The 27,700-nt window shown below is 35.7% G+C and overlaps 1 protein-coding gene across 1 annotated transcript in view; it reads left to right on the forward strand.

Annotated features, from left to right (window-relative positions):
* ADAMTS6 (ADAM metallopeptidase with thrombospondin type 1 motif 6) overlaps positions 1-27,700 on the forward strand; it is a 321,212-nt gene that overhangs the window by 130,535 nt on the left and 162,977 nt on the right. Inside the window, exons 7-8 of the mRNA XM_050793724.1 lie at positions 12,977-13,020; positions 17,616-17,721. Of these exons, the coding sequence (XP_050649681.1) occupies positions 12,977-13,020; positions 17,616-17,721 (150 nt within the window). The remainder of the gene's footprint in view (positions 1-12,976; positions 13,021-17,615; positions 17,722-27,700) is intronic.

A 27,700-nucleotide genomic window follows, 5' to 3' on the forward strand; every position in this document is an offset into this window, starting at 1 on the left:
TGTCTGTTCAGGGTCTTTTGTGGTTTCTTACATATTTTAGGGTTTTTGTTTTCTGTGAAGAATGTTGGTGTTTTCAAAGGAATTACATTGAATCTGTAGATTGATTTGGGTAGTGTGGTCATTTTAGCAGTATTAATTCTTCTGATTCATGACCACAGAGTATCTTTCCATTGGTTTGTATCCTCTTCAGTTTCTTTCATCAGTGTTTTGTAGTTGTCCTTGTAGAGGTTTTTTGCCTCCTTGGTTACATTTATTCCTAAGTATTTTACTTTATTTGTAGCTATTGTAAATGGGATTGTCTTCTGGATTTTTTTTCAACTAGTTCATTTATGTATAGAAATGCTACTGATTTTTGTATATTAATTTTGTATTCTGTAACTTTACTGAATTTGTATATCAGATCTAAGAGGTTTTTTTGGTAGCGTCTTTAAGTTTTCTATATATAATATTATTTTGGAGGGTGGCACCAAGATGGCCAAATAGGAACAGCTCCAGTCTGCAGCTCCCAGCATGAACGACGCAGAAGAAGGGTGATTTCTGCATTTCCAACTGAGGTACTGGGTTCATCTCACTGGGGCTTGCCTAACAAGTGGGTGCAGCCCACAGAGCAGGGCGGGGCATTACCTCACCAGTGAAGCGCAAGGGATCCGGGAATTCCCTTTCCTAGCAAAGGGAAGCCATGACAGACTGCACCTGGAAAATCAGGACACTCCCACCCTAATACTGCACTTTTCCAACAGCCTTAGCAAACGGCACACCAGGAGATTATCTCCCACGCCTGGCTTGGAAGGTCACAAGCCCAAAGAGCCTTGCTCACTTGCTAGCACAGCAGTCTGAGATCCAACTGCAACGCAGCAGCCAGGCTAGGGGAGGGGCGTCTGCCATTGCTGAGGCTTGAGTAGGTAAACAAAACAGCCCAGAAGCTCAAACTGGGTGGAGCCCACCACAGCTCAAGGAGCCCTGCCTGCCTCAGTAGACTCCACCTTTAGGGGCAGAGCGTAGCTGGAAAAAAGGCAGCAGAAACTTCTGCAGACTTAAATATTGCTGTCTGACAGCTTTGAAGAGAGTAGTGGTTCTCCCAGCATGGAGTTTGAGATCTGAGAACGGACAGACTGCTTCCTCAAGTGGGTCTCTGACCCCCAATTAGCCTAACTGGGAGACACCTCCCAGTAGTGGGGGCAAATGACACCTCATAAGACCAGGTGCCCCTCTGAGATGAAGCTTCCAGAGTAAGGATTAGACAGCAACATTTGCTGTTCTGCAGCCTCTACTGGGGGTACCTAGGCAAACAGAGTCTGGAGTGGACCTCCAGCAAACTCCAACAGACCTGCAGCTGAAAGTCCTGACTGTTAGAAGGAAAACTAACAAACAGAAAGGACATCCACACCAAAACCCTATCTGTACGTCACCGTCATCAAAGACCAAAGGTAGATAAAACCACAAAGATGGGGAGAAAACAGAGCAGAAAAGCTGAAAATTCTAAAAATCCCAGTCCCTCTTCTCCTCCAAAGGAATGCAGCTCCTCGCCAGCAATGGAACAAAGCTGGACAGAGAATGACTTTGACAAGTTGAGAGAAGAAGGCTTCAGACGATCGGTAATAACAAACTTCTCCGAGGTAAAGGAGGATGTTTGAAACCATTGCAAAGAAGCTAAAAACCTTGAAAAAAGATTGGACGAATGGCTAACTAGAATAAACAGTGTAGAGAAGTCCTTAAATAACCTGATGAAGCTGAAAACCAATGCATAGGAACTACATGATACATGCACAAGCTTCAGTAGCCGCTTTGATCAAATGGAAGAAAGGGTATCAGTGATTGAAGATCAAGTGAATGAAATGAAACAAGAAGAGAAGTTTAGAGAAAAAAGAGTAAAAAGACATGAACAAAGCCTCTAAGAAATATGGGACTATGTGAAAAGACCAAATCTACATCTGATTGATGTACCTGAAAGTGACGGGGTGAATGGAACCAAGTTGGAAAATACTCTTCAGGATATCATCCAGGAGAACTTCCCCAACCTAGTGAGGCAGGCCAACATTCAAATTCAAGAAATACAGAGAATGCCACAAAGATACTCCTTGAGAAGAGCAACTGCAGACACATATTGTCTGACACATAATTGTCAGATTCATCAAAGTTGAAGTGAAGGCAATAATGTTAAGGGCAGCCAGAGAGAAAGGTCGGGTTACCCACAAAGGGAAGCCCATCAGACTAACAGCAGATCTCTTGGTAGAAACTCTACAAGCCAGAAGAGAGGGGGGGCCAATATTCAACATCCTTAAAGAAAAGAATTTTCAACCCAGAATTTCATATCCAGCAAAACTAAGCTTCATAAGTGATGGAGAAATAAAATCCTTTACAGACAGGTAAATGCTGAGAGATTTTGTCACCACCAGGCCTGTCTTATAAGAGCTCCATAAGGAGGCACTAAGCATGGAAAGGAACAACTGGTACCAGCCACTGCAAAAACATGCGAACTTGTAAAGACCATTGATACTAGAAAGAAACTGCATCAAATAATGAGCAAAATAAGCAGCTAACATCCTAATGACAGGATCAAATTCACACCTAACAATATTAACCTTAAATGTAAATGGGCTAAATGCTCCAATTAAAAGACACAGACTGCCAAATTGGATAAAGAGTCAAGACCCATCAGTGTGCTGTATTCAGGAGACCCATCTCACATGCAGAGATACACATAGGCTCAAAATAAAGGGATGGAGGAAAATCTACCAAGCAAATGGAAAACAAAAAAAGGCAGGGGTTGCAATCCTAGTCTCTGATAAAACAGACTTTAAACCATCAAAGATCAAAAGAGACAAAGAAGGCCATTACATAATCCTAAAGGGATCAATTCAACAGGAAGAGCTAACTATCCTAAATATATATGCATCCAATACAGGAGCACCCAGATTCATAGAACAAGTCCTTAGAGACCTAAAAAGAGACTTACTCCCACACAATAATAACAGGAGACTTCAATACCCCGCTATCAATATTAGACAGATGAATGAGATAGAAAATTAACAAGGATATCCAGGAACTGAACTCAGCTCTGCACCAAGTGGACTTAATAGACAGCTACAGAACTCTCCAACCCAAATCAACAGAACATACATTCTTCTCAGCACCACATTGTACTTATTCCAAAATCGGCCACATAGTTGGAAGTAAGCACTCCTCAGCAAATGTAAAAGAAGAGAAGGATTTAAGAAACTCAGTCAAACACTAAACTCCGTGGAAACTGAACAACCTGCAAAAGAAACTACCATCAGAGTGAACAGGCAACCTACAGAATGGCAGAAAATTTTTACAATCTACCAATCTGACAAAGGGCTAATATCCAGAATCAAAAAGAACTTAAACAAATTTACAAGAAAAAATCAAACAACCCCATCAAAAAGTGGGTGAAGGATATGAACAGACACTTCTCAAAAGAAGACATTTATGCAGCCAACAGACACATGACAAAATGCTCATCATCGCTAGCCATCAGATTACTGCAAATCAAAACCACAAGGAGATACCCTCTCACACCAGTTAGAATGGCAATCATTAAAAAGTCAGGAAACAACAGGTGCTGGAGAGGATGTGGAGAAATAGGAATGGTTTTACACTGTTGGTAGGACCGTAAACTAGTTCAACCATTGTGGAAGACAGTGTGGCGATTCCTCAGGGATGTTTAACTAGAAATTCCATTTGACCCAGCCATCCCATTACTGGGCATATACCCAAAGGATTATAAATCATGCTGCTATAAAGACACATGCACACGTGTATTTAGTGCAGCACTATTCACAATAGCAAAGACTTGGAACGAACTCAAATGTCCATCAATGATAGACTGGATTAAGAAAATGTGGCACATATCCACCATGGAATACTATGCAGCCATAAAAAAGGATGAGTTCATGTCCTTTGTAGGGACATGGATGCAGCTGGAAACCATCATTCTGAGCAAACTATCACAAGAAAAGAAAACCAAACACTGCATGATCTCACTTATAGGTGGGAATTGAACAATGAGGACACATGGACACTGGCTGGGGAACATCACACACTGGGGCCTGCTGGGGCATCAGGGGCAGGGGGAGGGATAGTATTAGGAGATATACCTAATGTAAATGATGAGTTAACAGGTGTAGCACACCAACATGGCACATGTATACATATGTAACAAACCTGCACGTTGTGCACATGTACCCTAGAACTTAAAGTAAAATAATTTAAAGGGGAAAAAAGATTATGTCATCCACAAACAGGGGCAATTTGACATCCTCTTTCCAATTTGGATGCTCTTCATTTCCCTTTCTTGCTTTATTGTTCTGGCTAGGACTTCTAGTACTATGTTGAGCAAGAGTGGTGAGAATAGGCATGCTTGTCTTGTTTCAGATTTTAGAGGAAAAGCCTTCTTCTTTTCTCTGTTAAATATGATTTTGGCTGTGGGTTTGTCACATATGGCCTTTATTATGTTGAGGTACTTTCCTTCTCATATGATTTAGCTGTGTCCCCACCCAAATCTCATCTTGAATTTTAGCCCCCACAATTCCCACATGTTATGGGAGGGACCCGGTGGGAGGTAAGTGAATCATGGGGGCAAGTCTTTCCCATGCTATTCTCGTGATAGTGAGTAAGTCTCATGAAATCTAATGGTTTCATAAAGGGGAGTTTCTGCACACAAGCCCTCTTCTCTTGTCTGCCACCATGTGAGACACGCCTTTCACCTTCCACCATGATTGTGAGGCCTTCCCAGCCATATGGAACTATGAGTCCATTATACCTCTTTCTTTGGTAAATTGCCCAGTCTTGGGTATGTCTGTGTCAGTAGTGTGAAAATGAACTAATACACCTTCTATATCTAATTTATTATGAGGTTTTATCATTAGGCAATGTTGAATTTTATCAAATGCTTTTTCTGCATCTATTGAGATGATGATATGGGTTTTTTCCTTCATTCTATTCATGTTATATATGACATTTATTGATTTGCATATGTTGAACCATCCTTGCATTCCTGTGATATTTCTCACTCGATCGTGATGTATTATCTTTTTGATGTGCTGTTGTATTTGGTTTACCAGTATTTTATTGAGGATTTTTCTGTCTATATTTATCAGGGATATTGGCCTGGAGTTTCCTTTTCTTGTTGTCTCCTTGTCTGGTAGTATCAGAGTTATGGTGGCCTCTTAGAATGAGTTAGAAAAGATTTCCCTCTGCTTCAATTTTTTGGAGTAGTTTGAGAAGAATTGGTACTTATCTTTCTTAGAAGATTTGTTAGAAATCAGTGGTGAAGTCGTCTCGTCTAGGAGTTTTCTTTCTTGGAAGACTTTTTATTATTGATTCAATCTCTTTGCTTATAATTGGTCTGTTCAGGTTTTCTGTTTCTTTTTGGTCAACCTTGGAAAGTTGCATGTGTCCAGGAGTTTATCCATTTCTTCTAGGTTTTCACACTTATTGGAATATAGTTGTTCACAGTAGTCTCTAATGACCCTTTATTTTTCTGTGGTATCTGTTGTGACATCACTTTTTAAAATTTCTGAGATATTATTTATTTGGGTCTTCTCTCTTTTCTTCTTAGTCTAGCAAATGGTTTGTCAGTTTTCGTTATCTTTTCAAAAAACCACCTTTTTGTTTTATCGATCTCATATTTTTTAGTTTCATTTTCATTTATTGTTGCTCTGATTACATTATTTCTTCTACTAATTTGGGGTTTGGGTTTTTCTTATTTTTCTAGTTTCTTGAGATTAATTGTTAAGTTGTTTATTTGAAATCATTCTAGTTTTTTGATTTATGCATTTATTGCTATAAGCTTTCCTCTTATATTGCTTTTGCTATGTCCTATAGGTTTTGGTATGTTGTGTTTCTATTTTTATTTGTTTCAAGGAATTTTTAAATTTTATTCTTAATTTCTTCCTTCACCCATTGGTCATTCAGGAGCATGTTGTTTAATTTCATACATTTGTATAGTTTTGGATGTTCTTCTTGAACATCTGATGTTTCCTTGTTGATTTTCTGTCTAGATGATCTGTCCAATGCTGAGAGTGACATATTATTGCAGCCTATCTCTCTCTTTAGATCTGATAATATTTGCTTTATATATCTGGGTGTTCCTGTGTAGGGTGCATATATATTTATGATTGTTATATTCCCTTGCTGAATTGATCCCTTTATTATTTATTAAATATTATTTTGTCTATTTTTACAGCTTTTAATTTCAAGTTTGTTTTATCTGATATAAATAAAGGTATACCTGCTCTCTTTTGGTTTCTGTTTGCATGGAATGCCTGTTTTTATCCCTTTACTTTCAGTCTCTATGCATCTTTACAGGTGAGATGCATTTCTTGCAGATAAATTATATTGGGTCCTTTTTAAAAAAAAAAAAAGAAAAAATCTTATTTAGTCAATTTATATCTTTTCAATGGGGAATTTAATCCATTTACATTCTAGGTTACTATTAAGAGATAAGAATTTATTCCTGTCATTTTATTGATCTTTTTCCAGTTATTTTGTTTATCATTTCCTCCTTCCTTCCTCTCTTATTGTTTACTTTTGCCATTGGGTGGTTTTCTGTAGTGCTGAGGTTTGATTCCTTTCTCTTTATTCTTTGTGTATTTACTTGACCAGTGAGTTTTATAATTCTACATGTTTTCATGATGGTGGTTATTATTTTTTGATTTCCAGATGTGAGACTTCCCTGAGCATGTCTTGTAAGGCCAGGCTAGTGTTACAAAAGTTCCTTAGTTTTTGCTTGTCTGTGAAATAATTTTTTTTTTTTTTTATTTCTGAAGAATAGCTTTGCTGGGTATAATATTCTTTGGTGGAATAGTTTTTTTTTTCTTTCAGTATTTTAAATACACCTTCTTATTCTCTCCTGGTCTATAAGGTTTCTGCAGAGAAATTAGCTGTTAGTCTAATGGTGATTTGTTTATATATGACTTGACACTTTTCTCTTGTTGCTTTTAAAATTCTTTGCTTTGACTTTTGACAATTTGACTATATGTGCCTTGGAAAGGATTTGTTTGGAGTAAATCCATTTAGAGTTATTCGAGCTTTCTGCACTCTCTCCTAAGACTTTGGAAGTCCATCTCTTTCCCAAGTCTTTGGGAGTTTTCTGTTATTCTTTCATAAAATATGGTTTCCTCACTTTTTTCCTTCTTTTCTCCTTCTGAAAGCTCATAATACAACTTTTGTTAACTCATTGGTGTTTCATAAATTCTATAGGCTTTCTTCATTCTTTTTTATTCTTTTTTCTTTCTTTACTTTTTCTGCCTGTGTTATTTCAAAATACCTGTCTTTTTGTTTGGAAGATCTTTCTTCTGCTTGATCTAGTCTGTTGCTGAACTCTTGATTGTATTTATTTCCTTCATTTAATTCTTCTGTTCTAGTATTTCTCTTTTCTTCTATTTTTTATTTGATATTTATCTCTATTGAACTTCTCATTCAAATCATTAATTGTTCTGATTTCATTAAATTGTCTATATTGTATCTCACTTTCCTTAAGATTATTTTTTTGAATTCTTTTTCTGGCATGTCATATATTTCCTTATGATTTGGTTTCTGTTACTGAAGAATTATTGTTTTTCTTTGTGGGTTACCTTTTTTTTCCCTTTTTTTATGATTGACATGTTCCCATATTTCTTTCTGTGCAACTGGTAGAAAAGCTACCTCTTCTAATTTTATGGAGTAGGTTTCATAGGGAAAGATTAATCCATATAAGTAGATCTTGGGGTGTCAGTTTGGTAGGGTCTGTTGGCCTTGGTTCTAGATAGACACAGTAGTATTGTCTGTGTGTAGTTTCTTCAGCTGTAATTCACATTAGTGGTATTTGTGAATTTCTCAGTGACCTAGGCTGAGAGAATTTGCTTTGATGGTGGCATAGCTTTGCCAGGGGTGGGCTTGCTGGGCTATTTCTTAGGTCAGAAATGTGTTCACATGGTGGGTTGGCTAGCTTGCGGTCTGACTCACTAGGTTTAGGGCCATCGTGCTATTACTCTGATTGGAAACACAGGCATGCAGTTACTTAGACAGCCTGGGGGCGTGCCTGCCAAGAGTCGCTTGGAGGGCTATTTCTCAGGTCCAGGACATGAGTGCACAGCTGCTTGGCTGGCATGGGGATGTGTCTGCCAGGGTTGGCCCACAGGGCTATTTCTCAGGCCTGTGACGCAGGCATAAGGATGTTCAGCTGGCCTGGTAGCATGTCTGCTGGGAGCAGACTACAGGCTGTTTATCTTGAGTAGGACACAGCTGCATAGCTCCTTGGTTAGCTTAGGGGCATGTTTCCCAGGGGTGGCCCACATGGCTGTTTCTTAGGCCTGGGATGTGGTCACATGACTTCTTGGCTGGCCTGGGTGGGTGTCTGCTGCAGGTGGCCCATGGGGCTGTAGTCCTGGCTCTGGGCCCAGGCACACAGCTGCTTGGCTGGCTGGGAGGGCGTGTCTTTCAGGGGCAGTCCATGGGGCTGCTTTTTAGGCTTAGGATTCAGGCAAAGGGCTGCTTGGCTGCCCTGGAAGCATGTCTGCTGGTGGTGGAAGGTAATGCTATATTTTGGAGATCTTAAAATGCAACTTAATCATGTGTTTTGGTCAGTTTCTCTGATAGTCATGCCTAGGCAAAAGTTACCAGAAAATTAAAGAGTTGAAAGTATCCATACCCGAAAAGTATCCTATGTTATAGTCTCAACCAAATTCTCTAGTTTTGATCTTGCTCAATTGTCCAACCTCATTATGAATTTAGGATAAAAGAATGGCAACATATGCATTCATCTGCTTACTCAAAAGTGGAACCCTAATTTCCCTAAAGTACTGGGCTTTATGTAGATTCCCTATGACCATCTTTCTTAATTCTTTTTCATCTGACCTGAAGCTTTTATTACACTTTCACGAAAAGAAAACCAAAAAAGTACCATAGGGATAAGGTGCTATTTTTCTATCCTAATTCAGAATAATGGACATTTTCCAATTTTATTTCAGCTTTTCTTTTACTTCTTAGCATTCCAGTGTACTTCTTAGCCTAGTCTGAAGACAGGATCACAGGCCCAAGTTTGGGGGCTCCTGCCACCTGTGGGTTGGTAAGGATTTAGTAGTGACTGATTTTTGTAAAGGGTGTTGAGAGTAAGCAATCAGAATTCCTTTTCCTCAATCTTCTCTTTTTCAATTTGTACTGCTGCAGTAAAAGTCCTAAAAGTATACCAATTATATATTTGGGATAAAGCCAGACTCCTTGCATTATTTTTCTTTGTAATTTTTCTGAAGTGGTTCAGATCTGGAGGAAAATAAGGCAAACCTACAGTATGGCAGAGAGTTGATGGGATGTAGAGTGAATGTGATGCAAAGTAAACATGAGAAAGGTAAAAGAAAGAAAGAGGGTGTGAAGTTAGTGAAGATTATTATTATGGCATAAAATTTAAAAATGCTATTTAAAGATAAGATGGGAGACAACTGAGAGTTATATCGAGGAACTGAAATAAGCTGGCTCATATTTGGCCTACTTTAAGAGACAATGACTTAAGTGTAGTACAGCTTGAATTAAGTGATTTCTCAAGATTTTTTACATTTGTAAGCAATATGGGGCTGACAGCACAGAAAATAGTTTCTGGGAAAGGAATCAGGAATTTATACATGAAGAAGGAAAATAGGGATAAGAGAATGAATAGAATAAGAAATATCCCACAAAAAAGAAATTGAAAAAGGTAAAATATGAGATAATAGTAAGTTTATAAAATATGTAAATAATAGACTAAAAGTAATTTTGAGTTTTAAAAAATGTCTCAAATGATTACCTTACACTTCTGCTGAACATTTTGTTATGTGTAGGTAACATGATATTGAGCAAGTATACACAAAGTGTGAAAAAATATTTGTATTCATCAATTCTGTATTTGAATAGAAATTCAATATAGTTGAATAAGATTACCTTCAGTAGAAACTTTAATGTTTCAGATTTATTATTCCCAATTTATAATATAAATACAACTTGATTCTATGTAATTCATGGATAAGATGGTGTAATTTTAAAATCCATGACTGAAGTCTTTTTCTGCCCACAGTCTGTTTCTACTATTCCATGGTACACATTAAGGAAAGGCAATTATAGGAATGGCCTAAAGAAGATAAATCTATTAGAAGTAGGTATCATGGTAGATAAAGCCACATATAAATTTTTTTTTTATTACCTTGTCATGTCTTCCATTTATCAATCTGGAATTTTTATTGTTGCAAACTGTCCTAAGCTATGTTCAGGCAAAACCTTAGGATTTGGTGGATAAAGGTTATCAGTTATAATGAAGGGAAGTTTTAGATCAAATTCCATTATAAATATAAATATTCATAAAATAAGCAAGAAGGCACAAATATTTCATATTCCTTATTTTATAAGCTTGACAACATTCCAACTCTGTTATTTAGGTGCTCTGACAATACTTTGCATGAAGAGTGCACTCAATATGTATATGAAAGTATTTGGCGGACAGAATTTATTACCCTTATATTTGTCATCAGGTACCCTAATACTCCAAACCATTGAGTGAACATACAGGACAAATCTCAGATGTGTTACCTAAGTGTACATCCTGCAATGCTTGCTGGGTTTTTGTATGGGTTCATGCAAAGTGGGGCAATGTTTCTGAAATATTTTGGCCAATCTACAGATCTGGAACACCATTAATTTTTTCCTTCAGTGCAATGAAAAACACATTTTTAACATTCATTAGACATTCATTGGCTAATTATCAAGTTTCTCTTTTGTTTATCATCAGAGACAGGCCTAGCTGAAAGACTTACTGATTAAAGTTGGTTGTACAGAAATTTATATATGTATGTATATTCTCCATACTCTCTCACCTCTCCCTTAGATACCCACTGTTATCCTTCCAGATTTATATGTATATATAAGCAATCTGTATAATAGTCATACTTTGAAAAAATTCTTTTCTACTATACAAACTATTTTCTAAGTTGCTTTTGTCTATAAGAAAAACAAATCTGGTTTAACATTCAATATTTCAGCCTCTCTGAAATTCTCATAGTTCTTCAGTATGCAATACTCTTTCTAGACTTTGTTCCTTTGAATACTCTATTCTCTACTTGGAATGCTTTTACTTTTCTTTATTTTAATCTGGCTTAAACTTTAAGATAATTTCAGATGCATGTCCTATATGAAGCTGTTTCCTAGTTTTCTATGTGTATTCACTGTTTTGTCTGTATTTCTATATTTTGTATTTAAGTAGGTTATGGCAGTAATCATCATGATAGTCGTTAACAAATACTGGTTGCATAGTGTAAATCTAACTATTTTTACATTTATTTTATTTAATCTTTTTTCCAGATTTCTCTGTAATTTATCACTTGTCTTTTGTTTTCCAAAATAGACCAAAAGTAACTTATTTATCTTTCTATTCCCAGTATATGGCACTATACCTGGGCATATGATAAGTGTTCAGCAAACTGGTAGACCAGTTTTAGGAAGGGCACTGTGGAACTTGGAGATTTAGAAATAGATTCTATTGAAACATCTGTATCTGCATTACCATGAAAAGTCTTCCTTTACGTTTTCTTGAAGACAGCTAGAAAGGGTTGTGGCTATTTAACAATAGGCATAACACACTATGATCGCAAGATAAATTGACTGTGACACCACGAATATACTTTATGGTGCTTTGGTGAGTACATTAGTACCCTCTCTATATCTTACATTCAAGGGTGTTCCAAGCATTGCAGTCCCATGGCTTGCCAATTGCAAAAGAAGAAACAGAGAGGATGAATGTGTGAATGGTCAGAAGAGAAGTTTATGCAAGAGGAAAAGAAAATCCCTTTGCTCAAATGTAAAATGAGCAGGATGAAGAGTTTGAAATTCTAAAGATAGACACAGGGTATCTCCAGAATTTTTAATGAGTTCAACAACCCAGTGATATGGCTGGTTATAATATTTGTTCCATGAAAATACATTTTGGTCTGGTGATTGATAAGTAAAAATGGGATTATTTACTAACCCTCTACCCTACTAATATTGACTAATCGTTATATACAATAAAAGAGAACTTTTACAACTTGGATTTCACTGTAGTTTGTGAAACTTTACTTTTTAACTGAAAAGCTTTCCGCTTCCAGCATAAAACAGAAGCAAATAAAAATTTTTAGCCTTTTACATTTATTTTTTACTCTCACTTTAGAAACTTTAAATACTTTTGGTTTTAAAAATGTTTACAAGGATATACCAAAAGTGCTTAAAATAAATGTTTATATCAATATTGACAGGATTCTAAATGTAATATTTTTAAAATATGCAACATTATGGACTCAATCTTTTGTATTGAGTTATAATGCAGCATGGTATAGAATAAATCTGACCAACATTAGGAAAGCTTTCTATTGAGAGATTCATTTAGCCTTTTGTAAAATCATCTAAAAATATTTGTATTTTAGCCATGCTAATTTGCTGGTATACAATTTGGAGAAATATGTAATATCAATTTTATTCCCACTGTTGTATTACATGATCTTTTCTTCTTTAACAAGAACCTGTGTTAAAGCAACTCCAAATAGTGCCTATAGCTCAGAAGTATAAAATACAGTCTGTGTCTGTAACAAAACCCTATTCCCACAGGTTCAAAGGAGATTGGAAATAAGAAGCTACCTATTTGCACTTTGCAGAAGTAGCAGCAATCTGCAGACAACCCACTCTAGCTTCAAAACAGTATGGTAGATGGTTTTATGGAACTTGCAATTACAAAAATCCGCTTTAACCTTTCTTTCTTACTGGCAGGTGTTCTATTGGCTTGCAGCCAGAGGCTGTGAGTGTAGTGCTGCCTGTGGTGTTCCTCAGCACTGTAGAGTGCTGAAAATGCCGACACTCCAGTTGATTGCTCATAATTGCATTAATTGTGATCTGACAACTTCAGGAGAGAAGTATGATGACTATAGAAAAATATTTTACAAATTTGATCAGAGTACAAATTTCATCTCTTTTTTCTCCATAGATATGATATCTGCACTTATAAAAATAAGCCTTGTGGAACACTGGGTAAGTTTTTTTTTTTTTTAATTTTAATAAAGATAGAATGGTTCAGATTGTCTTTCTGGACCAACGACTTTAATCTTTATTATTAATTTGCTCATTTTCCTTTCTGTACATCTGAAATCCCTAAAATCTGTTACACCCAGCCTTTGCAGATATGTCATTTACTAGGAAACAAATATTTATTACTATCATAAATATTATATAAATTTCACTGGCTTTTTTGACAACTGGAATGATTATTAAAATTAACTTAGAATATGATTCAAAATCATTAAAGAATTATAAATTGAGGTTATCACTCATGTTCATATAATCCATCTCTGTAATGTATTTTCTAAAAATACCAAGATTGTGAGAGCAAATGAAAGCAGTCAACATCTTGAAATTTCAGGCTAGAAAAGGAATGGGAAAAAAAAAAAAAAGAACTAAGGATACTTAATGAGGAGGCACCAAGAACAATACTTCTTTTGGTACAATTTTGTGGAAAGAGTATAGCCCCATAAGTTAAGATAGTATTGGAAATTTTATACTACCCAAAAAACAACAACAAAAAATAATCTTATAAAATATTATAGCCACAGGTGAAGAAGGGGGACAGGATTATCTTTCTTGTGCTCCCAAAGGGTCATTTGTCTTTTTAAAAGCATTTCTGTAGTATTCTAGAATTTTAAAAATTACACATTGTTACAGAGCATAATTTCATAGTTAACTGCAAATACAAATGGGCAAAAAAGGTAGCTCTCCAGTAGTCTAACATATTAAGCAACTAGAGTTATTTTAAAGGACAGAGGCTCTTTTTCTCTGATAAATTTTTTAAGGTCATAGAGACTTTTTACAGACTCAGAAGGTAAACAACTGAAGATGAATTCTCTAGTTTCTCTATGACAAGTCTCAGTTTTCTTAATTGTAAAAGAATAGTTATGAAATTGATTCCTATGCACCTCATAAGCATTTTGGGAAGATCAAATTAAAGTAGATGTAGGAGGAAAAGTGTAACCCAACTTCCTGGGAAGTTCAGTGAAATATCTCTTCAGAAACTAAAATTTCTCTTGATAATTTTACCCGACTTCCCAGGCTTCTCCTACCCATTTCCCTCAGGATTTATGGCTGAAGAAGAAATCCCAAATAGCCAGTGCTGAGTATTAACTATGGAGAAGCTTGCTAGTTAAAAAGCATAATGGAGACAGAGCTCTCTTTGCTGAGCGAGCTCACATCAAAAAGATTTACTTTGTAGTGTTTTAAGCTAACAAGACCAACATAATCCAACAGAGGGGACTCTGAACTGGGAACTAACAACTGGCTTTGACAGTTTCAGTACATTAACTTTTACAGTGTATTTAAGCTCTTTGTTCCCCAATTTTCTTATCTATGATGTAGGAGTAATATCTGCCCTTATGCTACATGGACATTGTTAAAGTCATTTAAGGAAAAAAAATGTAGATATATTTAGTAAAGAGGTAGTATAAAAATGAACTGGTATTATTTAATGTAGAAATTGCCTATAGTTTTAAACTTTAGATATAATAGACAGTAGACCTCAAATCAGGTGCACATATCAGCCAGAGCTAGTATTTTTCTAGTATATCTATATTTGAAGAAATGTGTATATATACACATAAACACATTTATACATATACACACATATTCTCTCTCTCTATATATATATACCCTCACTCTCCCTATGTATATATCTCTCTCTATATATAGATATATCTATATATATACCCTCACTGTATGTATATCTATATATACACCTCACTATATATATATCTATATATATAACCTCACTCTCCCTATATATATATATACCCTCACTCTCCCTATATATATATATATATTCTGCTTTTTGAAGGTAGATTATTTACATCGAGATATGCTCTTCGTTGTATTAGATTGGTGCAATTTACTTCGCACCAACCTAATCACATTAGTAAGACACACACACAGTGATTTTTACTTTTGAGATATAAAGTATTTTGGTACTGCCTAGTACTTTGTCATTATTGGCAAAGATTTGAGGTGTTTTCCTATTCTACTTCTTATTTTATTTTTCTGAAAATAATGTGTTCTAACTTTGATAGTTTATTAATTTATAGAATCAGTACATTAATAGGTATGTATCAATGCACTTTTCAAGCTCAATATAAGTTATTTTTCAAATTATAAACTTGTATATTGTTTTTATACTACTTCTTGTGAAAATGGAATGAGCTGTATATATATTTATATATATTACACACACACGTTTTAACTTCATCTATGGAAAATGTATTATCAGTAGAGAATTGAGCAGATTACTTTTTGACTTGTATTCTAGTCACTTTCATATTGGCTTTTATACTGATTTTTCAATAGTATCTTGCTTAATAATTCTGATGACCAATTGTAACATGGCTAAGTAGGCTTAAGGGTGCAAACTGTGGCCATCAAGCTGAGGAAACCTAAATGACCCAAATAGTAATCAAATCGCCATTAATACAATCACACATAAGAATTTTGACAGTCTGAATTTTATAGGTATACAGAACATTGTGGGGGGTTGTGAAAATACATTTGCATTTAAAATACTTCCATTTTAGTTAAGATTTAGCTTTATATTTCAATGAGTAGGAATTTTCCAAGTATATTCTTTCTGAAGTTGTTGTTTTAGCGGAGATAACAATTTTATATAAGATGGCAGAAGTAAACCTGTGCTTGTAAATACACCTTGAGGAGTCACTGAAAATTCTCAATTGAAAATACAGCCACATGGCACGTACCAAAAAACGACGCAACAACAACAAAACCCAAAAGCTAACCCATGGAATAATAGATTTTGGGAAATGTAAGAAACTTTAATTTAACAATAATTATTCTTAATAATTCTGCTTTTCTTTTGAAAAAACATACATTTCATAAAGCTCAAAACAGAAACAGTATTCAGAGTGGCTTTGTTCTTTCCATATAATAGGCCATATTGAACCAAATAACTTAAAGCCAGATAATATAATGCAATTTTTAAAAAGATTTCGGGTACTTTCCTATTCTACTTCTCATTTTATTTTTCTCAAAATAAAAGTAAAATTCACTATGTGTGTCTCTCTCTTTCTCTCAGTGGAGATTGGAAATGACATTCATTAAAATATTTTAAATATTTAAACAAATATTAAATATTAACCAAAAATTAAATGAAAAAAAATAAGTTATCCTGCTCCACTTTTTACATTCTCTGTTTTAGGTCCCAATACCTCTAATGAATGGAAGGGCAGCCCAGGGGTATCACCAGTATTTATAACTCTGTGAGGCAGAAATCACCTCCCTCCCCAACTCCTGCCTCTCTCACATAAAACAGTAGGAAAGGCAAACAATCTATTAGCAAATCCAGCATTAATCTCATCTCTGTTCCAATGTAGCTGTTGATACATATATTAGAAAATACAGAGAAACACAACTTCTAGAGCTTTCTTGTCAGTAAAATTATGGATTATATATCATTTATTGTTTCTAATTAGTACAGCTGGGAAATTATACCTAGCACAGAACATTGCTTATTGCATTCAATAAATATTCATTGAATTGAATTGAAATCACTTTTGGTGGGAAAGTAATTATTAATGTTTGGGTGACGATAGTAGACTACTGACCATAAAAAATGTTTTTCCTACTTCTCCTTCAACTTCTTTGAAATAACTTTTTGTTTCTATGTGCATGAAGTATGATTTGGCATCTGTTTCCTTATAAGAGATGACATTTCTGCTTTTGCACAAAAATTCTTTTTTTGAGCACTGTGTTAAAGTTCTGTAGTATTTCACACAGCATGATATTCATTTGAAAGTAAATATTAAAACTTTTACATACTAAAATCCCCAAGGGGAGAATACCTTGAGTAACATAACATTTCACTGGAATCAGCGAATTAACACCATAGTATTTGCTTTATTAGTAAAACTCTAATGCACTGAAGTAGGGAATAGGAGAGAGGAAAAGTGACACTGAATGTGTGAATGACTTTCCTCCCATTAATATACTAAAAGAAATTGTTGCATCACTGTCAGGATTAATTTAAGATGATTAAAAAAATATGCAAAAACCTCCCATCTTTAATGGCTCTCCTTTCCATCTTTTGAGTCATTCATTTTATTTTTAATAAAAATATCGCTTAAAAAATCATTTGGGATTCCCCCTTTTTTTGGTAACTAGAAAGTTACTTGTATATTTTTATGAACCCACTAAACTTAAACAGATCTCTTTAGAAAAATAATGTGGATATATTTTGCTTTCTACAGCCTGAAGAATGTTAAAATAGAAATGCTTTCTTGAATTCCCTCTTCTGGCTCAAGTTACTAGGTGGTCCCAAGTTACCAGAAGTAAAATTTATAAATCTAACCCCTAGTCTAGACATTTTCCAGCACTGACTGCAGTTCAAAAAATATTAATGTCTAGCCGGCAAAGTGAAATTCCCCCCAGTGATTTTGCAAATGACTAGAAAGTTAACCTTTTGCCAACGGCTCCTTCTGTGCATGGAGGTTATTAAAAAGAATCCAGGCATTTATAAGTATGGGCTTTTAAAGACTGAAACACCTTGGCTTGACCCTTTGTGTCTCTTTCTGTTTATTCAGGCTTGGCCTCTGTGGCTGGAATGTGTGAGCCTGAAAGGAGCTGCAGCATTAATGAAGACATTGGCCTGGGTTCAGCTTTTACCATTGCACATGAGATTGGTCACAAGTGAGTGAGTTTAAGAAAATCAAAATAAATTTTAGAACTCCGCTCTTGAGCAACTTGTAACTACTGTGTGGAAAGGCTGTGCTGAACCTTATTTTACTGCCTTTTTGTCTGATTCCAATAGAGGATGTTATTATTTTGGGTATTGGGATAAATCATCTTAAGAACTGGAGACTTGTTAGATCATCTTTGTTATTCAATGAGTAGTGTCCTCAGTGGTGAATGCACCACGTTTAAGTTTTTGTTCAGTCTCCTCGATACCTGTTTCCTTATAAAGTCCAGTTGTTTAAATGATCTTTCTTTTCCTCAAGTGACAATGCATATATATTTTAAAATCATTGACACCACTACCATAAAATGTAGTTTTAGTTTTCACTCTTCATAGAGCTGTCAGCATCCCTTTTCCATGCATAAAGTTTGTGCAGACATTGCTATGTAACTTGTATTTTCAGGTGCGTTTGTATGTCATTGAAAAAAATAACTGCAAGAAGTACACGATACCATCCTCCTTTCTTCCTAGGAGAACCTGAAGGTTTTAATGTTTGTTTTAAGTGAACCTGTGCCAAAGGAAAAACTATCTTATGCACCCTGCCCCCGACCCATGGCAAAAAATACCATTTAAAATTTTAAACAACAGGCAGTAGTAATATGAAAGCCTGTTCATGTGGAAGGAGAGAAGCTTGATAATACTTTTTTAAAAAATTTCAACATTTGTGTTGAAATTTGACTGAAAGATGACTTGCCTCAATTAGTCAATTTCTAAGCTGATTCTGATGCTCTTATAAAGGTAAAAACTAAACAAAGGAGCTTCCAATTTACTAACAGGATTTTTTTTTAAGCAGGGAAGCTCTTCTAAAACAGAAACAGTTAACATTTAGCAAATGACTAATTATATCTGCTTTAAAAAATGAGAGAAAACTTTAAAATGTTAGTCCAGCATTTTTAGCTAAAACAAGCAACTTACTTGCAAGAACTCCTGACATATTTATAATTTAAGTTTTATAATCTACTTTTTTGGTGGCGACGTAGCTAGGGGAAAAAGAACAAATAAAAATCAATGTTTTTAACCAACATTCAAGACCCATCTAAAATGCCAATTCTTCCATTAAACTTTTAAAAATTCTTAAAAAAAAAATCAATCTTTATTATATAATTGCCTCACAGGTAATTCCTGAGGTAAATCTGTAGTTCAGCTTTTTTTTGTTGTTGTTGGAGAGTAAAATTGGGTCAGTTGGCTGCATTATTTCAAAATTGCAATCAAATTTTATCAAATTGATATTGATTTAGTGTAAATTTAAATAAACAGCAAGTTTCAAACCTGGCTTGATTCAGACCAGGAAAAGTCAATATTATACTCTTAATGAAGACTGAAAAATATTGATGTTCTACTTTCCATTGTAATAAACATCAGGTGAATAAAAGGAAAAAGCCCTCTTAACCAAGCAGTTTATCTTTAATTCACTTAAAAATCTGGCTAATTAATGACTGTCATACTCCTATGCAATCAAACTGAATTTAATAGGTTCTGTTAGATTCAGTTAAATTGGAAGGTTAGGAAAAGTAACATACAGTGGGTGAACACTTGTGTATGTGAAAACACTATTATCTTATGTAGTCACAAGTTAGTCAATGTCAACACACACATTTCACATTCCTTTCTTGTATGTACATACTTAAATAGTTGAGGTGAGGGTTTATCTTTCTTTGTATCTTTTATAAAGATTCTAATTGGGCAACTTCCCAGGCTTCCTAGATTTTGTTGTTGTTGTTGTTGACCTTATAGATAAATCTTTTCAATTCTTCCTACAATGAATGGCTTGTACCTTATGTAGAAAAACTGTGAAACAGAAATAGAATATACCTCTGAAGTTTTATGTATCTTGGAGTAACTTTGTTTCATAGTTAACTCTTGTTTGAAAGTATGAGTGTTAAAAATGGCAAAAAAAATCCACAAAATCCTTGGATTGAGAGCCAGAAAAATGCTTCCATTTAAAAATCTTGTTTGACAGACAAAAAAAAAAATAGCTTTTTCCCTATGTCCAGTTTATCACCATGTTACTGTCCCCCTTCCCCAGACAACTGGGCAGATGTGTTTAGCATATATTGTCTGTTTTGTGTTGCTCTAAAGGAATACCTAAGCCTGAATAACTCATTTAAAAAAGCAGTTTATTTGACTCACAGTTCTGCAGGCTGTATGAGAAGCATAATGCCAGCATCTACTTCTAGTGAGGGACTCAGGAAGCTTCCACTCATGGTGGAAGGCAAAGCAAGAGCCAGTGCACCACATGGCAAGAGAGGCAGCAAGGGAGATGCTGTGCTCTTTTAAACAACCAGCTGTCATGTGAACTCATAGAGCAAGAATTCATTCATTCCCCCCAGGAAGGCACCAAGCCAATTATGAGGGATCTGCCCCCATGACCCAAATACATCCCACCAGGCCCCACCTCCAGTATTTGGGATCACATTTCAATATGATATTTAGAGGGAACAAACATCCAAACTATATCAACATACTATTTTTTTCAATTAATATGTCAAATTATTATTTGGTCAGTTAGGGAAAATCTGTTTCATATGTGAAGATCCCTTTACTTGCTTTTAAGATCTTAGGGTTTAGCCTTCAGGAACTTAGCAGGTCAACTCTGGCACAATTCATGTTATCATTAAAATACAGTGATCTCTATTTTTCCTGAACCAAAGCAGTAGCCATAGTAAATATATCAAATATATTTTCAGATGAAGTATACTGATTTTTTGTGACTCGTATCCTTTACGAGAATGGATGTTAAGTGATGTGATGATATCGGCAGATTCATTACAGTGAAGAATATTTGACCATAAATTACTGAGAAGAGCCCCCTACTGAGTAACTAGACTGTGTGACTATTTTCTCCCTTTCTTTAAATTGTGTAGAATATGGTTTTGCACACAGTGTATACTTGTGCAGGGATATAATATCTATTTAAAATAGCTGTGAGATAACATTTTCTTTGGCTAAGCCTTAGTGACCACTTTTATTTCTCTCCATCCTCTCCATCCTTTTGTGAAAACAAGAAATTAGTTTCGTTGTCAAATGAAAAATTGTGGTTTTTTTACTATATTTAAATGACATGTCTAGGTTTAATATAGGCTATAAGCCAAAGGCACTTAATGAAATCTTATAGGAAAGAATGTTCTTTGAAAGATTTAAAAATTAATTATGTAGTTGCCATGAATTTTATAAGTTGAAAAGATTATGATGTCAAAGAGGGGTGGCAAAAATGCAGCCAGACATCTGGTATATTGAGAAAGCTATCTAGTGTATCTAAACTGTACAAAAACAAATAATCTTAATAAGGGATCTTAAAAATACCCATTTTTTGGTTATGAATGCATACTGAAGTATGTGAGACTGAAGTGACATGATGTACAGGATTTTCTTTTAAAAGAAAGGAAAAAAAGAGAAAACAAGAATAGCAATATCTTGAATTTTATTATCTTGATGATGTGTTTATGGAAGTTCATTATGCCACAGTTTCTACTATTGTATATGTCTGATTTTTTCCACAAAATGAGTTCTAAGATCATACATTGTTCAGGTGTGGCTTAACTCATTTCTTAATCATGACTGAGTGAACTTTAATATTGAGAGAATTTTTAAAGTATTACAATTTGTAGTCAGACACCGTGGCTCATGCCTGTAATCCCAGCACTTTGAGAGGCCAAGGTGGAGGATTGCTTGAACCCAGGCATTGGAGACCAGCCTGGGCAACATGGCCAAACCCTGTCCCTACAAAAAATACAAAAATCAGCCAGGTGTGGTGGCATGCACCTGTAGTCCCAGCTACTCGAGAGGCTGAGGTGGGAGGATAGATAAGCCCAGAAGATCAAGGCTGAAGTGAACCGTGATCATGATCATGCCACCACACTCCATTCTGGGTGACAGGCCAAGACCCTGTTAAAAAAAAAAAAAAAGAAAGAATGAAAAAAGAAAAAGAAACCTGTATTGAAAGCTGTAGGGATATATTGGTCTTGCTTTAGGAAGTAAATATCAGTATTTTGTCTTAACCATAGGAATTCTCCCTGTAGATTAGTTAGGAGATGGGTTTTAATGTTAGTTTTATAAAATGAATTAGGAAATATTTTCTAGAATAGTTTGCTTTCCCATAAGTACATTTTAAAACATTATTTAGGTATAATTTACATACATTAAAAATGCACCCATTCTGTTTATGATTCATTGAGCTTTGGCAAAGTTGTATAACCATGTCCCACCACCACAGTCAAGATATGAACATTTCTATTATCTGAAAAAGTCCCCTTTACAGTTAATTTCTACCCTCTTCCCCACTCCTTCATCCCCAGACAACCGTGGATCTCCTTTTTATCACTATAGATTAGGCTCACTTTTCTATAGTTTCATATAAGTGGAATTACTCAATGGGTACTCTTTTGTGTCTAGGTTTTTCCCCTGAGCATAAGGTTTTAGGAGAGCCATCCATGTTGTTGTGTATATCAGTAGTTCACTTTTTTTCTGAATAGTAATCCATATCACATCACTTTTCTGGTTGTTTTTAGTTTTGTGCTATTATGTATAGAATTATAATGCAGATCTGTTCATAACTATTTGTACTGATGTAAGCTTTCATTTCTCTTGGGTGATACTGTTGGTAGCATGGTGTTAGTTTAATGATGTTAGTGATGGTGAGCAATTTTCATGTGCTTCATATACATCACTCATATATCTTTGAAGTGTCTGTTCAAATCCTTTTCCCACTTTAAAAAAATGGGTCGTTTTCTTCTTATTGAGCTGTATTATGGATAAAAGTCTTCATCCTATTTATGTGTGTATTATGTGTATACATATACACACATAAATAGGATGAAGACTTTTATCTAAAATATATAATATATATAACATATAACATAGATTCATCCATAATATATAACATAAAACATGTATAGTTTATATTTGTGTGTATATCATCATTTTCTCCTCATCTGTTGCTTCCTGTTTACTTTTTAAATTGTGTCACCTTATGAAAAGCAGAAATTTAAAATTTTGATGAAGTCTAACTTAAAATTTTTCTTCTGTGGTTTGTGCTTTTTGTGTCCCAAGAAAGCTTTGTGTATTTCAAGATTGTGAGGATATTTTCCTGTAGAAGATTTATACTTCTAGCTTTTATATTTAGATCTATAATCCATTTTGAGTTAATTTTTATGTATAGTAGGAGGTACAGGTTGAGGTTCATCTTTTTTCCATATGAATATCCAGTAACTTCAGCACAATTTGCTTTAAAAAGTTGGTTGGTTTGTAGTTTTATTTTAATGCCTTTGTCTAGTTTTGGTATCAGAATAAAGTTTGTCTTATAAAATGGGTTAAGTCACAGCCAACGTTATACTGAATGGGCTAAAGCTAGAAGCATTCCCCGTGAAAACTGGCATAACACATAGGTGCCCTCTCTCACCACTCGGGCTCAGCATAGTATTGGAAGTTCTGGCCAGGGCAATCAGGCAAGAGAAAGAAAGAAAGGGCATTCGAATAGGAAGAGAGGAAGTCAAACTATTCCCTGTTTGCAGATGACATGATGCTATATCTAGAAAACCCCATCATCTCAGCCCAAACGTTTCTTAAGCTGATAAACAACTTCAGCAAACTCAGGATACAAAATCAGTGTGTAAAAATCACTAGCATTCCTATAGACCAACAATAGTTAAGCCAAGAGCCAAATCAGGAATGAACTTTCATTCACAATTGCCCCAAAATGAATAAAATACCTAGGAATACAGCTAACTAGGGAGGTGAAAGATCTCTACAAAAAAAAAAAAAAAAAAAAAAAAAAAAAAAAAAAAAAAGCTAATGGGACTAATGGGATTTAATTAAACTAAAGAACTTCTGTACAGCAAAAGAAACTACCAACAGAGCAAACAGACTGTGTACAGAATGGAAGAAAATTTTTTCAGACTATGCATCTGACAAAGCTCTAATATACAGCATATATAAGGAACTTAAACAAATTTACAAGAAAAAAACCATTAAAAAGTGGGCAAAGGACATGAACACACACTTCAAACAAGGCATACATACATACATATATGAAAAAAAGCGCTCAAGATCACTGATAATTAGAGAAATCCAAATCAAAGCCACAATGAGATACCATCTCAAACCAGTCAGAATGGCTGTTGTTAAAAAGTCAAAATTAACAGATGCTGGTGAAGTTGTGGAGAAAAAGGAATGCTTATGTACTGTTGGTGAGAGTGTAAATTAGTTCGACCATTGTGTAAGACAGTGTGGCGATTCCTCAAAGATCTAAAGACAGAAATACCATTCAACCCAGCGTTCCCATTACTAGGTATATACCCAAAGGAATATAAATCACTCCATTTCAAAGACAAATGCACATGTATGTTCATTGCAACCCTATGCACAATAGCAAAGACGTGAAGTCAACCTAAGTGGCCATCAATAACAGACTGGATAAAGAAAATGTGGTACATGTACACCATGGAATACTATGCAGCCATAAAAAAAGAATGAGATCATGTCCTTTGTAGGGACTTGGATGGACCTGGAGGCCATTATTCTCAGCAAATTAACATAGGAACAGAAAACCAAATACCGCATGTTCTCATTTATAAGTGGGAGCTAAATTATGAGAACACATGGACACATAAAGGGGGACAACAGACACTGGGGCCTTTTGGAGGGTAGAGGGTGGGAAGACAACTAATGTGTACTAGGCTTAATACCTGGATGTATTAGTCAGGGAAATAACCTATACAGTAGACCCCCATGACACAAATTTACCTATGTAACAAACCTGCCCTTGCACCCCAGAACTTAAAATAAAAGTAAAAAAAGAGAGAGAGAGAATAAAATAAAATGGTTTAAGTTTTCTATTTTTTGGAATAGTTTGTATATTTAATGTTATTTTTTCTTTAAATGCTTTTAGAATTCATCAATGATGTCATCAGAGCTTAGAATTTTTATTGTGGGAAGATTTTTAATTAAAAATTTCATTTCCTTGTTAGATATAGGATAACATTTTCTAGATCTTCTGAGTCCTTATTTTGTAATTATGTCTTTCCAGTATTACTCAATTTCAGCTGAATTGCCAAATTAACATTTGTGATATGCTTTTACTGTTTTTTAATGCCTGTAAGTATATTCCCTCATTTATTCCTGATATGTACAATTTGTGTTTTTTCCCCTTTTTCTTGATCAGTCTACCTATAGGTTTATTGATTTTATTGTTCTCTTTTTAAAAAACATCTTTTGGTGGCCAGGCACAATGGCTTACACCTGTAATCCCTGCACTTTTGGAGACTGAGGTGGGTGGATCACCTGAGGTCGGGAGTTCGAGACCAGCCTGACCAACATGGAGAAACCCCATCTCTACTGAAAGTACAAAATAAGCCAGGTGTGGTGGCACATGCCTGTAATCCCAGCTACTCGGGAGGCTGAGGCAGAAGAATCACTTGAACCGGGAGACAGAGGTTGCAGTGAGCCGAGATTGTAACATTGCACTCCATCCTGGGCAACGAGAGTGAAACTCCTTCTCAAAAAACAAATAAACAAAAAAACCTTTTGGTTTCATTGATATTCTCTATCGTTTGCTCCCTTCCTTCCTTCCTTCCTTCCTTCCTTCCTTCCTTCCTTCCTTCCTTCCTTCCTTCCCTCTCTTCCTTCCCTCCTTCCTTCCTTCCTTGCTTCCTTCCTTCCTTCCTTTTTTTTTCATTTTTGAGACAGAGTCTTGTTCTGTCACCCAGACTGGAGTGCAGTGGCACAATCTTGGCTCACTGCAGCCTCATGCCACCAAACCCACCTAAGTTTTGTTTCCTTGTATTCTTGCATATATATATATATATATATATATATATATATATAAATTATTATTATTATTATTAGGTAGATGTGAGGTTTCACCATGGTGCCCAGGCTGGTCTCCAACCCCGAGCTTAAGCAGTCCTTCCACGTCAGCCTCCCAAAGTGCTGGGATTACAGGCCCGAGCCACCACACCTGGCCTGTTTGCTAATTTTCTGTTTCATTGTCTACTCCTTATTATTTTCTTCCTAGTTCTTACTTTGGGTTTAATTTGTCCTTTATTTAAAAACATTTTTAAGATAGAAGTTTGAATAATTGATTTTGGACCTCTCTTCTTTCATAAAATTAGCACTTAACAGCTATAAATTTCTTTATAGGCTCTCCTTTACCAGCATTTCACAAATTTTATTATACTGTATTTTTATTTTCATTCAGTTAAAAATTGTGTGTTATTTCTTCTTGGATTGTGATTAGATAATATACTCTTATTTTAATCTTTCTAATATTGAAAGATTAAATGGTGTTAAAAGATTTACAAGCCTGGTGGCTTGTAGATTAAAAGCCTCATGGTCAGGCCGGGCGCGGTGGCTCAAGCCTGTAATTCTAGCATTTTGGGAGGCCGAGGCGGGCGGATCACGAGGTCAGGAGATCGAGACCATCCTGGCTAACCCGGTGAAACCCCGTCTCTACTAAAAAATACAAAAAGCTAGCCTGGCGAGGTGGCGGACGCCTGTAGTCCCAGCTACTCGGGAGGCTGAGGCAGGAGAATGGCGTAAACCCGGGAGGCGGAGCTTGCAGTGAGCTGAGATCCGGCCACTGCACTCCAGCCTGGGCGACAGAGCGAGACTCCATCTCAAAAAAAAAAAAAACAATCCTCATGGTCTATCATATGTTCTATCTTGGTGAATGTGTCTCACATTCCTTTTTTTTTTTTTTTTTTTTTTTTTTTTTGAGATGGAGTCTCGCTCTGTCACCCAGGCTGGAGTGCAGTGGCCGGATCTCAGCTCACTGCAAGCTCCGCCTCCCGTGTTTACGCCATTCTCCTGCTTCAGCCTCCGGAGTAGCTGGGACTACAGGCGCCCGCCACCTCGCCCGGCTAGTTTTTTGTATTTTTTTAGTAGAGACGGGGTTTCACCATGTTAGCCAGGATGGTCTCGATCTCCTGACCTTGTGATCCGCCCGCCTCGGCCTCCCAAAGTGCTGGGATTACAGGCTTGAGCCACCGCGCCCGGCCTCACATTCTTATTTTTAATTTTTAATTTTTGTGTTTACATAGTTGATACATATATTTATGCGATATATGAGATGTTTTGATGCAGGTGTGCAATGCATAATAATCACATCATAGAGAATTTTGGCATCCAACTCCTCAAGCATTTATCCTTTGTGTTACAAATAATCCAATTATTTTAGTTATTTTTAAATGTACAATTAAATTATTATTCATTATAGCCACCCTGCCGTGCTATCAGGTAGTATGTTTTGTTCATTCTATTTTTTTGGTATCCATTAACCAGCCTACCCCCATTCCCCACCCTCCCCAACTACCTTACCAGCCTCTGGCAGCCATCCTACTCTCTATGTCCATAAGTTCAGTTATGTTGAGTTTTAGCTCCCGCAAATAATTGAAAACATGCAAAGTTTGTCTCTCTGTGCCTGACTTATTTCACTTAACATAATGATCTCGAGTTCCATCCACGTTGTTGCAAATGGCAGGATCTCATTCTTCTTATGGCTGAATAGTACTCCATTATGTGTATGTACCAGATTTTCTTTATTTATTCTTCTGTTGATGGACACTTAGGTTGCTTCCAAACTGGCTACTGTGGATAGTACTGCAATAAACATGGGAGTGCAGCTATTTCTTCCATAACATGATTTCTTTTATTTTGGGTATATACCTAGCAGAGGGATTGCTGGATCATATGGTAGTTCTATTTTTAGGTTTTTGAGGAACTTCTAAACTGTTCTTCATAGTAGCTGTACTAATTTACATTCCCACCAACAGTGTATAAGGATTCCCTTTTCTACACATCCTTGCCAGCGTTTGTTACTGTCGTAATAATAAACGCCATTTTAACTGGGGTGAGATGATATCTCATTGTAGTTTCGATTTGCATTTCTCTGATGATCAGGGATATTGAACACCTTTTTATATGCCTGTTTGCCATTTG

The sequence above is a fragment of the Macaca thibetana genome, chromosome 6, assembly GCF_024542745.1.
Source record: "Macaca thibetana thibetana isolate TM-01 chromosome 6, ASM2454274v1, whole genome shotgun sequence".
NCBI classification, from domain to species: domain Eukaryota; kingdom Metazoa; phylum Chordata; class Mammalia; order Primates; family Cercopithecidae; genus Macaca; species Macaca thibetana.